We start from the raw sequence: 17,150 nt of genomic DNA on the forward strand, positions 1-17,150 counted from the left end.
AAGTCCAGAGAGCTAAGTTTACCAGTTCATCAGTTCAGGGCGATAATCATCTAGACTGGACATTGCAGAGGTACAGGGTCGATAGTGGCTGTCTTGAAGCAGGTGGGAACTCTCTCCTGTGACAGTGAGATGATGAACATATCAGTGGTCAGTGCTGTTGTTAGTGTTGAGGTCTCTCTCCAGTCTGCTGATACTTTAGCTTTGCTTAATTGTTGCCAGCAGTGCTGTATGCCTCCTCGTCACCTGACAACAGTGGAAGCAGCAGTAAACCGCATTTTGATTGACAGCTCGGCGGATCTACCCACTGGCTGCTGTGTGGGGGAGGTGTCAGCGTTTCTTGGCAACGTTGTCACTTCCTGTGTGTTTTTGCCCCAAGCCATCATTAATGTTATTACTGACTTGTTTCCTCTGCTATGACTAGTCCAAATGTCAGCTGTGGAAAAGGTTTGCTGCCTCGTGTGCCAAGTGTTTTGTAGTGTATTTATTGAGGTAGTTCTGCTTTGCCAGTATATATTGTATTCCATTCACATTGGCTTTCACCAATATGCATTAAAGGAATAGTTTGACATCTTGGGGAACACAGTTATTTGCTTTCTTGCTGAGAGTTAGAGGAAAAGACTGATCAACTATTCCTTTAAGTAAAGGTCCTATCATGGAATATTGTGTTTATATTCAATATTCTGACATTTACCAATCCTACCAAGAATAAAGCCTCTCAAACAGTGTCAAGACACTGAGATCTAATACTCTAGTAATTTATATTAAGGTTTTTTGTTTTTTTCAGACAATCACGACCATTTGTTCAATCTTTTTTTCTGATAACACTGACCTGAGACCTGATGATTACTAAAATACCAATATCCGCCTTATAGTTCGGTTTAGCACAGCTGATGCCACTGGTTGCCTCTTATTCTCAGAGATAAAACATTTTCAAGGCCAAAGGTTTTGATCATGTCCTTCAGTCAAATAATCACTTTTCTACAATGGATTTGGGAAAATAAATGACAACACTGACTCTGTTCACCAATCATTTTCTCTGTTAACACCACTGATACAGGTAGACTAGTCGAAGGATATAAAAAGGCAGTATATCAATCAGCATCTATTTCTCAAGTATTTACATAATATGTGTTTACCATGCCTTAAATTGTTGTTGCAGTTATTGTACAATCATTAATGAAACTCCTGAATAACTGGACAATGAAGTGCTTGACTCTCAAATGGACAGCTAAAGGGTATTTATTCAGTGTTCCTGTTTTGAAATGTCTTTAAATAATCTCAGTGGTTTACCCTCAGTGGACAGAGCCAACAATCTTTAGAACACAAAAGACACAGCAGAGGAAGCAGAGGCTTCTACGCTGCACTGGTAAAACATTGTGAACATTTTAAGATAATTATTATTAAAGTATTATAATTATTAATAATCATTCAGCTAACAAGGTGCCCTAGTAGCATCAATGTATTGTACTGTATGTTAACTGCTGTGGTCGTGATTGAGTGGAAAACAGCTATGCCGTTTTAATGTTTTTCAATTATAGAAAATGTTTTTTTTATTGTTTATTTGGCTCCGCCCCCTGAGATTCAACTCAAACCATGAGATAATTTCCCCCCCGATTACCTTTCATACATTTGTTTTTTTAAATATTCATGAAAGGTTATCAGATTCCAAATATTTGGAAAATTCTACACTAGGAACTGATTTATTGTTATAGTTTAAAGAAGGCTCCTGTAATGTATTCAATGTTTATAATATACTAATGTTTCACTGTTTTGTCACATGTAGTATTTTTTGATTTTCTCGTAAACTTGCTGATGGGTTGTGAAAACTACTTGACTGTGTTGGTAAAATAGCATCATGATTCTAAAAACACCAACTGGAGCAGTTCATCCATTAATGTGGAAGTCAACTCGCTGGTCTGAGCTGCGACTAACACTCCATCTCTTCTCATCAACCTGCTGAGTATTGTGTGGATATTCAAATGTTGTGTAGTTTTGTTCACCCAACATCTATTGCAAATATTCAAACATTCATATGTGTGCACATGTCAGTATGTGAGATTTCCTACATGTATTTCCTTGGCTGGATGTTTTTTTCTTTTTGTTACATGTGGGAACCCCATATCCTCTATTAAATGTGGTATACTCTAAAAAGAGCAGTTTTCTCCTCAAAAATGACACATGAAATGAAAAAATATAGAGACAGATGGATTTTCGGCACCGTTGCGTTTTGGTGCGTTGAAAACACGGAGCATTCAGTCCACGTTTGGTGTTAATCTAAATGCTTCTTTCTATTCTTGACATGACTGTTTGTGAACAGGAGTAACATGTACAGTTACCCATGGAAATATGAAAATGCTCAGAACATAAATGCGTTTCAGTTTGGTAACAGAAATGCTGATGTTGATTGCCTGTGCTGGGTGGTGGAAGACACAAGTTGCTGTGATGGGGAAATGTGAGAGCAGCCTGTAATCAGCCTGTCCATCTCAACACTGGGCTTCAATTACTTTGCGGATCCTCACACTATACCTTCCCTCTGTTCCACTCTTCACCCAAACAACTGTGGTTCTTACAAAATGTCATTGTATCAGATCGACACCTATGAAGGGAAATATGTCATTCTGATGCAATGTACTCAAAATATGTAAAGAAAAACAAGACACTTTCCTCCGTTTCCTCTGTAGGAGTGCACATGGCGACATCCTCTTCAAGGCCAACAGTGGAGTTATCAGTAAATGGACTGCAGTGTAGGGAGACAGGACATCCCATCTAAAGAGAGGTGATGGATCCTCGAATGAGTGACATTTCTACTTTATGTCGCTTTAAAATGAAATGTCATTGACTTAATGAAATATACTGATACCATGGTAAACAAAGATTAGAAGTTCACAAAAGGCTGTTAGTGTTAATCTCTGTCCTAATTTCACACTAGACTCATTCTGAAAGGTCACAGCTGGTGATGTACCACATTTTTAATACCGTCAACCCTTGCAGTTTTTTTAACGCAGTGCTGTTCAGTCTGAACACCTGGTGACGCATTGTTGGTTTTGGTAAGAAAAATATAGCTTTGTTCATTAAATGTGTACTATGTAGATACTAAAGAACTTTGTGTTGCTCGATGTCTGCAGAATGCAATGCACAACCACTGTGCCCCAATTACACAAATTCAGATGGACTTCTGAATGCACACTGAGGTTGTGCACATACCAGTATGTAAGTGTACATGGAAGTTACAGTACAGTGATAAATCCTTAACCAACTGAGTAAATGTGTGATCACATACTGTACACGCAAGAATGCCTCAAGTTGCAAAATAGCCATGAGCTAATATGAATTGAAAGAATTGGTTTGCCTTCCTTGTGTGTTGGTTTTATGTAAATAAAGCTCTAACTTAGATTCAGTGGTTGTCTAGTGTTAGTCCCCGTGTTTGGATGTAATAGAAGGTTCAAGTCTTGTTTGGATGATTGTGGTGGAGGTGGTTCTTGGTTACATTTGGATCACAGACTGCCTTCAAAGTTCTTCTGTGTGAGCAGATCAAACCACAAAACAGAGTGATGGGAATTCATTTGAGCTTGTTTATTTAGGTTATGTACAATAAAGCTTCATCACATGAGCCTTTTGAAAACTGTGTGCCAGTGCCTCACATACACAATGAGAAACAAACACCATCTCGACCTGCTGAAAGCCGTGGTGGGCAGTCCTATTGTAAGTGCAGTTTCAAAGGTTAGGGATGGGATGGGGGGGGGGGGGGGGGCAGAAGCATTTGTGGAAGAGCACATTGTAACAGATGCAGCAGCAAAAGCGGCACCTATCAGGCCAAAGGAGGGGTTTACGGAGTGAACGCCTCCTCTCGGGTTCTCATTGGTCCCCCTCAGGTTACACTACCAGACCGGTGGGCACACACTGTATGTGTTTAAAGAAAACGGAAGAGAAATCACAGACATGGGGATTCATTCCTGATTATCAGCTTAATTTCCTACAAAAATATTGCACAAAAATCTGGATATACAGGGACAGAGAGATTGACAAGTATAGCAGCCAGCAAGCCAATATCCACATGAGCAACATCTCTCTGACACAGACAAGAACAGGAAATGTGCGGTTGCTTCTTACAGATTACTTCTCTTGTTGCATTAGCTTGGATAAGTCCATTTGGAGTCTCCTTACATTTATGGAAAAATCTACCCCCAATATCTCAAGAAAACCGTAGTCTTAGCCCTAATGCAGTCCTTTCCCAACCCCCGGTACTGGTACCAGGCCAAGGAACACCGTCTATCGGGCTGAAAGGAAAGAAGATGATACTGCCAAAAAAAAGTATACTTTAAAAGAGATATATATCTATCTATATATAGATATATATATATAGATATATATCTCGTTTGAAGCGTACTGAAGCCTCAACTTAAATACTGTTCCACTTACTTTCAAAGCAACGTTGGCCCTTTACTTGTTTTTTAGTCCTTCCCAATTCTGACCGACTGACCAAAACCTGCTCCTGACTGCTGTTGATAGTTTTAGACTCAACATGTACTCAAAACAAACTCATTTGTACATGTGCTGGAAATATGTCATGTAAACAAAAAAAAAAGGACATCACCTCCAAATTGTTTTTGAAAATGTTCAATGTTCAATGTTCAATGTTCAATGTTCCAGGGCAGATTCTTTCAAAGATATGTAAGAGTAAGCTGTTCCCTCCTCAACGATTCTTACCATTGGTTCTCTGAAGGTGTAAACGATAAATGAACAGCATAGCATTGTGGAGCTGTAGCTGGTCATGAGAGAAACACTGTCACAGGCTACATTAATTCTTGATGGTTAGCAAGGAAATGGGGGAAGGCAGTGCCCAACAACTGTGTATGTACACAAAACACAGAAAGGGCTGAACATACATTCATTTGGGCATGAAAACAACTCATGAAGGCAAATAATCTGCACTAAATTACATCAGAGCTGCTTGAAGCATGAAAATCATCTTCATACACACACACACACACACACACACACACACACACACACACACACACACACACACACACACACACACACACACACACACACACACACACACACACACTAAACCAATTTAAATACATGTTGGGAGAATTTTTACATCATGAGAGCTCCTGGATAAGATTCATTCAGAGATTAATCAAAAAAGTCAATTATGTATCAATATGTATTTCTCACATTGCCCCCATGAAGTTTTGATTGAGTTTCAGAAGTTGATGGGATGTAAAAAATGTGACTTAGCAAGACATAACAGAAATGGTTAAGAAATGGATTAATTACAACGCAGGACAATTACCTCCTTAACCCCTCCGAGGGAAAAGACAAAACACGGGTAACATGTAAAACATGTTTGGCCTTACCAAGAGAAACAAATACACCAAAAGAAAGAGTCAAACTAGATAGAAGACTCACTCCACTAATGATTATGCAGCTGAAATCCCAAAGAGGTTAGTGAGCAGGGAGAATTCAAATATATTACTGTAAAAAACAACGAGCAAAACTAAAAATATGTATGACAGCTTGCTTAATAAAACGTAATGTCCCGTTCCACTGAGGTGGATGTCTAAGCCTGCTTTTCCCCGGTAGTATTCACACTGTTATTTACTCAAATATTTCACCTTCATATAGGTTTGTTACTCACAGGAAACAAATATTAAACAATTAATTTCCTTCCCCAAAGTTAAGATGATTCAGACGAGTGGACCACAGACATGTGTACATTTTCTTAAGTCCTTATGTCAAAGCAGTTATAGACAAGAAAGCAAACTGAATTCATTGCTTACAATGACATTTTGAAGTTGCAGAAAAACAAAACTGGAGGACACACATGCAGCACTACTAAGGGCAGATCATAGCTCTCAAGCTTCCCTTAAAAAACCAAGAGCATGGAAACGGCATCATATTGTGCAAATCAAAACACCAATAACATGAATCTTTAGGGAGGGAATTCCTTTACCCAGACTGTCTTTTTCTCGTGAAAATAAAAGACGTGTGAATCAAACACCGGACCCCAACATACCCAATATTTCAAATGGACTGCTGAAATTCCCTAATCTCCATAAACAAACTGGACACAATGTAATTTGGAGGCACGAGCCCCAAGTCCATTTTTCCTCTTCTTTCTCCTTTCTAGTCTATTTAGTGGAGTGCCTCCACACAGATCTGCTCCTCCGTAATGTCATCCAGCAGTTGCACCTCCACGGGGCTGCATATGTCACTGTCATAGACCTCTGTCCCCATCAGGGCCTCTTCCTCCAGGCCTTCTCCTTTGCCTTTAAAGCCTTGCTGCTCTGAAGGAGAGGTGCTCTCCACTGACTCCAGGTCCTCAATTCCTGCTCGGTAGTGGATCATTAGCAGTGTGAGGGCCTGGAGTCTCTCCCCAGACTTGGCCAGGGCAGTACTAATTAGGGCCTTGCGCCGGGCATCTGTGGCCTCCCTCTCCTCCAGCAGCAGGGCGTTATTGTGCTCCAGCTCCTGGTCAATTTCCTGCTGCAGCTTGTCCAGCATCAACTCAAGCTTCTGAGAGCGCTCATCTGTGGGCAGCCCCCGGTACAGGTCGCGGCCTATCTCCTTCACCGCAATGAACACACTGTCATCTAACCCACCTTCCTTGCGTACAAGTTTATTACTGCCACCACTGCCAACAGGCTGCTTTGAGGGGCTGGCACCACTCGTGTAGGTCTCAGTATCGCTGCTCTCATTGTCTGAAGTGTTAGGTGTATGCTTAGGTGAGGGCTCCACCGCTCCAGGCACCACATCAGCCACCTGCTCAACTAGCCGAGTCTTGGGCACCTGGCGGAGGTTAAGCAGGCGGGAGCTGGTGTTGATAATATGACGCGTGAGGCCAGTGGTGGCCCGGTTAATGGTGGATTTGGCTTCAGGGTCAGCTCCGCGACGTTCAGTTGCTGCCACACAGAAGGGATTTTCAGCGAGGCACTTGTCCTGGCATTTCTTGTGGCAAACGTAGGCGCAGATCATACACTGAGAGGCTGCCTTGGTCCAAACCTTCTTCTTGCAGTATTCACACCACGTGGGGTTCTGAAACTGGGTGTCCTGGAAATTGTGACGAAGCTCCGCCAACTGCATGGCGCTGTAGGACAAGTCATCGCGCTGTGCAGTGGGGATATGCTCCCTCTCCCTTAGATCCTCATCCTGGAGACTCCCCTCTCGCTCCCTTTCTGCCAGCCCTCCTGGATACTCAAAGTCACCTTCAGCTACGTAACAGAAGTTCAGAGTAACATCTCCATAACACAGCTTCTCATTGAAGCCCTTGTGGCTGCTGAGGCTCCGTAGCGCAGTGCGACTGACATTAGCTCTGGGCTCTGGAGGCCCCAACCTGAAGGTGCTCTGGTACTCAGCTGAAGATGTGGCCATACATTCCAGGGCTATATGCTCCAGCTGGAGGCTGACATGACCCAGGCACAACAAACTGCCCAGCTTAAAGGGATCTTTGCACCACAGAGCTACATTAAGGTACTTATGGTTGCCCTCTACCTCAAACAGGACAGAGGCCTTAGGCCATCGTGCTGTCTGGTTACGAAACATGGTTTCTGGGGATTCCCAGAGGGAATGGTCCTCTAGACTGTCCCGTGTGCTGCAGGAGCTCTCTGATGCTTTGTCCTTTGCATGATCAGCTTTGTTGCTGCTGGTCACAGTGGAAGGGACTGGCAGCTCATCACTGGACTCTGCCAGCCTAGTAGACTGCTTTGCCTCCACCTGTTTGACACATATTCTCTCCGTGCTGATCTTATCTTCATTGGCTCCAGTGAGAGGAGATTTTTCTGGAGATTTTTCAGTAGTGATGATGGTGTTAGTCATAGTAGGAACAACAGGGACATTAGTAGTTGTAAAAGAATCAATGCCTTCCAAAATACTGGTTTCTGAGGAGGCTGATGTCAACCGTATCTGAGGTCTTGGCGGCACTGGGGGGCGAGAAGGAGGAGGTGGGGGAGGGACAGTGGGGCGTTGCAGACCCTCCATTGGATCACTATGGGATTTATGTGGTGAGGGCTTTGGTGATTCTTTGGGCTGGGGCTTTAGTGGTGACTGGAGACCCACCAGGTTCAACTTGCGGTTAAGGATGGGTGATATGGTACCAAGGGGCTTCGAGGCCAGGTTGGCCACAGTCCTTTTGGGGCTTTGGTTTACTGTAAGTAAGGAATCCTCCTTAGTATCACTGGTATTTGTGGTGCTGCTGTTAGGGCCACCAGTCTGGCTAAGTTTGGAGTCTACAATCAACTCTTCAAACTCAGAGTCCATGTCTTTGCTGTCGGATATGTCAGAAAGGGTGGTGATGGGGGCTGGGTCTTCCTCAAAACCCCCTGGCTGCGAAATAAAACCAGTTTCCTCCAGCTGACCAAACCCCTCCTGAAGAGTCCCAAGGCTTCCAAAAGAGGAGGGAGTCTGGTGACGAACAGGTCTCTCATAAAGTACCACCACCCGCTCTCCAGCCTGCTTCAGCAGTTTGGGCACTTGAACCGAGGATGTTACTTTGACACCTGTCAAATGTTCAAGAACAGGAAAAAAAGGTTTCTATCAGTAGTGTGAAGAACAGACATTTTCGAAAGAGTTTGGCTGACTAACAATTATCAAACATTTCAAACCTCCTATGGCGATGAGACGATCACCCCTCTGTAGGTCTGCCAAGGCAGCAGGAGAGTTGGGCGTCACCGTCTCAATGCTGACATGCACCGCATCCCCCTCGCTGGCAGGAACGTGCCTGAACGTCATCCCGACGCTGCCACACGGCCCCTTGATAACCTCCGTCTGATGCATACATGTAACAAGAGAAAAGTTACGATGAAGACTGGAATTCATTTAAAGGTCATAGGCCAAGTCCATAACTTATCTACTTGATGTAGTGATGGGATTGTGGTGTGCAAGAACATGAATAATGTATTATCAAAAGCAGTACAAAGCAGCACTTATTTATCCTAATGTTTCTAACTTTATTCACATTTATGGTATATTATAGATATTAAGAACTGGAGGAGATTTGGTGAACGGTAAATTTGTATAGTGCCTTTCTAGTCTTTCGATCACTTAAAGCACTGTACATTACATTAGATGTCATCACACTCTACCCCTGAGCCATAGCAGCAGAGATCTGAGTATACTGTGTTTTGAAAGACTGTATTTGGTCCACGGGATTTCAAAAGGGTGGTTGTAACATTGTTTGTTTGGTAGTTATGATCTTCTATCATCAACTTGTACAGTTTTGTATCCACTAGGTGTAATCTATAAGGTTGTCATAAAAGTTTGGTGAATAAAGCATGGTGTACTGGTGAAGGGTTTTCCTTACATTTTGGATTATTAACGATTTGGTTTTTATTAATGAATATAAACGATTTACTTGTTTGAGATGTTTGGTAACATATCTGGGTGAGCAATGCATCAACCACAATGACTGTCCATTCACACTTTGGCTCAATTCAATGAAGATGCTAGTAAACGGAACACAGATTTAGTATTCTGACAGAAAGAGGAAGGCACATACACAGTTCCATTATTTACACATATGTCTCAAGGTTATTATTTTAGTATAATGTAATAGCTTAACCAGAACAATTTGCATTAACTTCATAGACATACCGTATGTCTTTATGAATTTCTTCATGTTAAAAGGTCTACAAACAAACAACAAGCAAATCTGTTTTGCCCAGATGCAAAATAATAAGAATGAAAATAAAGCTTGACTTGACAAATGCCTCAAGTGCAACACTGACATCTGCCTCCAGCATTTTGACTCAAACTGAAAGCAGCAATTCTGTGGTAGAAGAAAGAGCTGCAATTAAACCCTCACTCCCAGCTGCCTTAATAACAGCCACCGCACACAGTCCAAGTCATATATCCCCCCACACACCTGTTGTGATGTGGAGGTGACCTGTTTTACGCCTGACAGGTCCTCTATCAAAGGACAGCTTATTTACAGTAGCAAGACATTCGTGCGTCATATGCTGGTGATCAGCGGCGTATGGAAACCCATGCAATTTTAACTGTGATTGGGGGAAATTATCAGGAGGAAGAGGAGGAGGAGGAGGATGAAGATTGTACAGGTGTCCTGGTTTAGAAGACAGAAAGGGGGGGCCAACATGATGTGGGTAGACGGAGACGAATGACTGTAATTTCCCCTGCTGTCATTTGTTATGGTTCTGGTGGAAGGCAGTGATTGAGTTAGGACTGGCTATGAATGAGCAGATAATCTACACAAGCTGGCACATGGGATGTGGGTGGGGGTGCAAGTTCACTATAGTGTCAGTGTTCCCCAAAGGATTTTGAGATACTTTGGTAGGTGGAGTCCAGGAGGCTAGATAGAACGTTGTGCTCATAAACTGTTTAGTGTTCTTGCAGTGGTAGAATGTAACTAAGTACATTTAGGTTACTAAAGTACTGCAATTAAGTACAATTTTGAGGTACTTGTACTTTACTTGAGTATTTCCATTTTATTTTCCACTCAGAGGGAAACATTGTACCTTGAACTTCACTACAATTATTTGACAATATTAGTGACTAGTTAGGCTACTTTGCAGATTCAATAACTTAGAAATGATAAGGATGTATTCAGTAGTATATAGCCTAAATAAAGTAGTTAAAATGAGCTACAGCTTTACCAGCTGCAACATTAAAGTGACAAACACATTAATGCATCAATAATTATATTCCAATGTCATCGGCCTTCCCTAAATATAAATTGGCCATTTTGCATCATGAGTATTTATTTTTTGGCATTTTAAGTATATTTTGATGCTCATACCTTTGTTATTTTACTTAAGTAACATTCTGAATGCAGGACTTTTACTCAAACAGTATTTTTACACAACGCTCTAGTAAATAATTGAATCATAAACACATCGGTTGAATGAATATCAATGGGGATGACATGGCAAAAAAGTCAGTTAACAGTCACGCCGGGAACAGGGGGCTCCATCACTCCAAGCAGGAAGAGAAGACAAAGCAAACACTAAGTTCACGACCCCTGGAAGTGGCGAGGTCCAGGAGGAGGGTGCTGTACAGATGACTCAGCCGGGACCACGAGCCACTTTCCCAGCAGAACTAGTAGCCTAGTTATTAGACATAAAGTGACATGGCCTGGCTAAAACTATGGTTCATCTACACCTTTGTACGTGTATCATCAATGATGTGCAGGGAGAAAAAAATAACGCTTGACCAAACAATGCTGCCATGTTAAAGTTACCGGACTAAAACAAATCAGAAATCATAACAAATAAACATTGCATTCTGAAGCCTACTGGTGTGTTTCTCCAACCCAGTGTATGAATGGTTCAAATTGGTGTCAACACAAAGAAAGATTGTAATCTTCTCAAACAAATATCTTGCCTTGGATGTTGGGATTGTCTTGCTAACAAAGCCATGTAGCGTGGTAAAACATGACATTATGTTATGATTGAATGGAATGGGCCTTGTTTTTCTATTCTAAACTTCATAGTGTTTTTGTGACGCTTGTTCGTACAAATTCATCAAGCTTTCTTAACGGCCAGTGAGAATATTATGCAGTTGGTGATGTCACATTGTTGGTGCAACAATGTGACACGTACAAAGAGCCTGAGGCAGCTGTCGGAGTGAGAGCATTTTCAAATCATATATCAAACTACATAGGTTGCTATGCTGAAACATGGCAATAAAAAAATTAAAAGCAAAGCAATTTATGGTGACATTTATTCTCCACATTCATTCAGATTAAGGCATGATGATCTTTAAATCAACATGTGTTTGAGTAAAAAGGCAGACAGTCCTGGACTACTTACTAAATTATAATTTCGAGAAAATTGGTGAATATGACAAATAGTCACTTGTACAAGCCTTTTAACAACAAATCGGTTTGTATGAGTAGTTCTTGCTATCCAATGACTTTGCATGTTCTCAGATGTTTTAAGTACTCTCGTCTCGTGTTTTGAGTTTGAGAGTGAGTGAGTGAGTGAGTGAGTGAGTGAGTGAGTGAGTGAGTGAGTGAGTGAGTGAGTGAGTGAGTGAGTGAGTGAGTGAGTGAGTGAGTGAGTGTGTGTGTGTGTGTGTGTCTCAAGTTAATCTGATCTGCCCATGTTACAGCTCTTCCACGAAGACGATAACAACATTGTAGAGGCAACAGGTTGCTCTGGGGGAGAGCGTGAAGGCTGACCATTACTTAGTGTGGAGGAAGGTTCTGGTGGCAAACACTCTGAATCTCAAGGCTGTCTGCAACAACAGGAGATGACTATAACATTGACCAGGATATTGAAAGTGGAATAGCACGCTTATCCACAATATGCAACCATCAATTCAGTCAGTCTCACAGGATTATCAGTCCTACATGCAAATATTTAAAGCTCTACATTTCAATGTGTTTTTAAAACATTTACACACACGGTGTACATACACTCATGTGCCACTATATTAGGTCGAGCTGTCTTCATTGGATAGGGCCCTTTGCCCGTAGATTCAACACAGTGCTGAAAACATTGCTGAGAGAGTTTGGTCCACATTGAGATGACATCACACAGTTACAGCCGATTCGTTGACTACACACATTCATGCTGAGAATCTGCTGGACTGATATCTGGTCTGCTTTTCTCCTTACACACATTAGAGATTTAAATATGTTTCGTCAAACACAATAAGCAATTTTGGACTATTGTAAATTGTAATATGGAAGTTGCCTTTATTCTTGACTATTTTCATTATTCCATTCATTAAGTGAATTACTGTATATAATCATTAAATACTGGAAATAGTTCTGATGAAAAATGATCTCGACCATATTGTCAAGTTGGTCCTGTGGATCTAAGAATGCAACATTTTGGACTTCTAGTTTCAAACACACGGAGACTCATACAGTAGAAATATAACTCAATGGAAATTGTAATTTACTTCAACCCTATTTTTGAAACAAACTTAATCAAAATATATCAGTCTCATGTCTGGTTGGTATAGTTATTTATCCACCACATAGGTCACTGGCACATGTCAGATCCAGTGCTGAGTCGGTCAACTTCTGCTTGGCTACTCAAGATTCAGACTTTAAGATCAGTGAAATTGTGCCCATTGAGTAACAACTGCTGTAAGGTGAGTGTAGGTGATGAATATCCCTACTATCATTGGAGCAGCACTGTAGCTGTGTGTATACAGCTGCACCTCCGGCTGCAATGTGGTAATTGTGCCGATAATAGATTTACAAAGGTGAACATACGAGTCTATTCTTCTGAAGAGCAAATAATGGCAATCTCCCTTTTATGCAAACTACACCACCAATATATGCACACAGTCACAGACACTCTTATGTACCTAATTATATGTCAGTGCACACAGAACTCCAGTGAGACTACTGCTCTCCAGCAGCACCACTGGTTTCAAAGATATAAAGCTGGAGGTTTGAGCACTACAATAAACCCACCTGGGTTTTATATTCATTCTGTTGGCCATCATTCCTATCATTATTTAAGACATTTTGGGGGCATATTACGCTTTACGCGATTGTGAGAAACAGACGGGAAAGGCAGGAGAGAGAGGGGATGACAGCAAAGGGCTCTTGGCCGGACTGGGACCCAAGCAGTAGGGAGTCAGCCTTAAGGTCTACCCGTCATTCCTATCAATATAAATAGCATGTTTAATGGTGGAGAGTGTGCCCAGGAAACCATGCCTGGCAGCATAGCATAGTTTAAAAGGTCCAGAGACAGACCATGAATTTTAAAACAGAACATCACGTCTTACAACCTGAAAAAATACTTCTTTACCTAAATGTTAAATAAACTCTCTTTGTTAAAAAGTAGTCTTCCAGTGTGAAAGAAAGGAGCCTGTACAGTTTCTAAAGCCCTTAGTGACACATTTGGGATTGTAATAAAGGCCCTCTCCACTACAAGCATTTGGAGCACTTTGTATACAGGACTGCTTCAAGGAATGAGACACCCACTCAAAGGGTTGAATGTTTTATTGAAATGGGTTTGGATTTAAATTTTGGTATTGGGATATTCAAGTGGTTTTTTTTGCATTTGTTTTGGAAATAAAATGAAAGAATCCTTGAAAATGAAAGCCTTTAAACTGAAAGAGCAGTCCATCTCAGCAGAGAAGCTTCTGTCATGGGGACGAGCAGAGCAAGAGCCCTCGTCACCATTGCATAAGTCAGAGTGTTCCCCGATTCAATCCTAGCCCTAAAAATACAGACAAAATGTTTCTGTTATTTCTTGAAACTAAACTCGGAGAGATTTGCGAAACATATATTTCAGGAATATGCCACCGTAGATTTTGCAGGTTAAGCTGGAGTACTTATGGCATATGACAGAATACACTCAACATTGGACAAGGTGCAGCGCCCCTTGAGACGCCCACGGCCGACCACCTAGCCAGACCTGCCGGACCAAACGCCACCGGACTGCCGCAGGGAGGTGAGGGAGGAGAGCCGTGATGGAAGCTAAGCTAACCCAGCTAGGACCTGAGGCACTCCACTACCCAGCCTACTTGTAGCAGTCTGAGGTTCGGTCGCAGGAAAATAGGATGGATGAAATAAGACTTCTGGCTAACCCAGCGACGGGAGGCCAGTGACTATTGAGCCCACATCTTTACAAAGACCTGGATCTGATCTGATCAAGCAGCACTTGACGGACAACAGAACACAGCGCAGGACTCTGGTGGGACCAGAGGAGGTGGACTCTGTGTTTACATCATGATGCTTGGTGCTCAAACACAGTCAGAGTTGATTGACAATGTTTTCCTCATGTCGAATTATAAATGTGAAGATGTCGGCCATATTATCTGCCCAGAGAATTGTTTTTATTGCTGCCGTTTACATTCCTTATGACGCATAAAAAAAGATGCACTACAAGAACGCACCACTGTTTTAGTTTTGTCTGTCATGTTTCTCTTGTGTTGCAAATGGGCTACAACTGCATTTCATCGTACATCCCTGTGTTACATAATGACGATAAATGATCCTTGAATCCTTGAACCAGATGACTGCAGTCTTAGACTTCAGACATTAGCAAGTTAAAACTAACTGTTGAGCAGAGGTTGAAAGACAAGTTCATACAAAGGGGAGTTAAAGTATGTCAGTGTGTGCTCTTTATATTCTAGAGCTCAAACTGAACACAGAATCCCCTCAGTAGCTGCAAAATATAAAGGTTTGGAGAAGGATCAGAGGGTTTGGAAAGATTATTTAAAAAATTATTTAATAATGACAGTTTGGGAGACGAGTACCATATTTCCTTGAAGTAACAGAAACAGTAAAATAGGACTCTTTTCTTGCCTGACTTTCCTGAGAGAAAGTAGCTATGTGGGGCTTCAACAAATTGTTGTGTAGAAGAGTTCTCTCTCAGGGCTGAGCAGCAGCGACTGGACTAACCTCGTTAACATCGACTAAGACAACAAGCAGCTCTCGGTTCCTCGACTCTGATCAGGAAAGACGAACAAAGAACGTAGCAACCCTGAACTGGCCAGATGTAAATGGAGTAATTCACTATATTTCAGCAAATCCAGTCTCTTTTATCTACACTGCCACAGAGAACAAATGAAAGGTTAATATGTTCAAATGGCAGCTATCACTGCTTTAAAGTTCCCTTTTTTACCTCCGGGACCAAAACCCAGACAAGTCTTCCTTTGATCCCTGAATAAAACACTCAATGCAATAAAACCATCAATTTCCCTTTCTGTTACACTTTCACATTAATGGGCTCCCACACAAAAAATGAGATACCACACACAAATAAACTTGATGAAACGCATGGTCTACTCTGTCAAACAAGAATGAAATAAACACAATGTTTATACATACATAAAGTCCCGCTGCCCCAAAATACTCACAAGAACATTAAATGTGGATTAATCCCAAACTGAAAATAGTCCCAAACAAATCAATCTTTCCCCCTGTTTTGAGCATTGTTTGCTAAAAACTACTGTGGCCAGCTGTTTTAAGAAATTACTGAGTCTTTTTTTGAACATATATTTCTGGGGTGTGTTATTAAAATTATATTTTCCACACCCATCTTTGAACGCACCCTTTATTTTGATCTCAACCACATAACCTTGAAGTGTTGTGCCTGCATCTTGCACAGTTATGATGCTTTCACATTGACAACATTTGTCCACAGTATGAAAAACAGACGTTTTTTCATGATGACACGCAGACTCATAGGCAGAAGAAATAATAGGTTACAATCAACTTTCATGAACTATAAACACACGGTGAAAGGGTTAAAAAGTTATATGAGGAAAACATGGAGGACTACCAGACCGGACAATGCCGGTGGTAGAGACCTGTCAATCACTAACATTTCCAAATTAGAACTTAACATAAAGTACTTCTGAGGCTGATGAGAATGCCATTAGTTTTGCAGGTATTCAGTTATTAGCCAAAGTATTTCGATACTTATGATATGAACCTGATGATGGTGAAGTCACAGCATCACTCCAGTTATTACAATTTATTATCAGGAAAGTAAAAATGTCTGAAACAACCTGCATGGCAATCCACCCTGTAGCTGTCGAGACATTTAAAACCAAACAGTAAACCTCATGGTAAGCTAGAAAAGGTCAGGGGATCAAAAAAGTCAGTAGGATTCATTCTTTGGTGAAAATAAATGTCTCTGAACATAATTTGGATTTTCTAGAGAACATAAATGCGTTTGTACATAATTTCATGGCGCTCAAAGCTGTTAAAATAGTCCAGTCTCGACATGGGTTACATCCCAAATCTCTTATTTGTCATTTCCTCGCTCCTCGCTTGAACAGGAAGTTGTTCTGTGCCGCCATATTGACGGCCGCCCCAAAGCTCTTATTGCTGCTCTGAGGAGCGAGGAGGGATCTCTGAGGAGCCATGAGCAAGCACGCACGAGATCAGCCTTCCATATTATCTGGAATCTTTCATTATAAACTATAAACCCTTTTACTCCCCCCGTGAGTTTGCTTCATTCATACTGGTGCAAGAAGCACAGCAGACACTCGCCGAACAGATACGGTGTGTGGAGTGGACCAACCCGGACTCTTTGGTGATTGTCCTTGGTGACTTTAACAAAGGAAACCTCAGTCATGAACTCCCTAAATACAGACAGTTCATTAAATGCTCAACCAGAGAGGAGAACATTCTGGACCACTGCTACACCACTATCAGCGGGGCCTATCACGCCGTCCCTCGTGCTGCACTGGGACTCTCTGACCACGTC

General features: G+C 41.7%; 1 protein-coding gene across 1 annotated transcript in view; it reads right to left on the bottom strand.

The window, feature by feature from the left end:
• Nucleotides 1-3,564: 3,564 nt before the first annotated feature.
• pdzd8 (PDZ domain containing 8) overlaps nt 3,565-17,150 on the bottom strand; it is a 49,901-nt gene continuing 36,315 nt past the window's right edge. The window contains exons 4-5 of the mRNA XM_079168469.1: nt 8,610-8,772; nt 3,565-8,504 (exon numbers count right to left, since the gene is read on the bottom strand). Of these exons, the coding sequence (XP_079024595.1) occupies nt 6,145-8,504; nt 8,610-8,772 (2,523 nt within the window). The 3' untranslated portion in view covers nt 3,565-6,144. The remainder of the gene's footprint in view (nt 8,505-8,609; nt 8,773-17,150) is intronic.

Source organism: Pholis gunnellus, assembly GCF_910591455.1.
Source record: "Pholis gunnellus genome assembly, chromosome: 11".
Taxonomy (NCBI): Eukaryota; Metazoa; Chordata; class Actinopteri; order Perciformes; family Pholidae; genus Pholis; species Pholis gunnellus.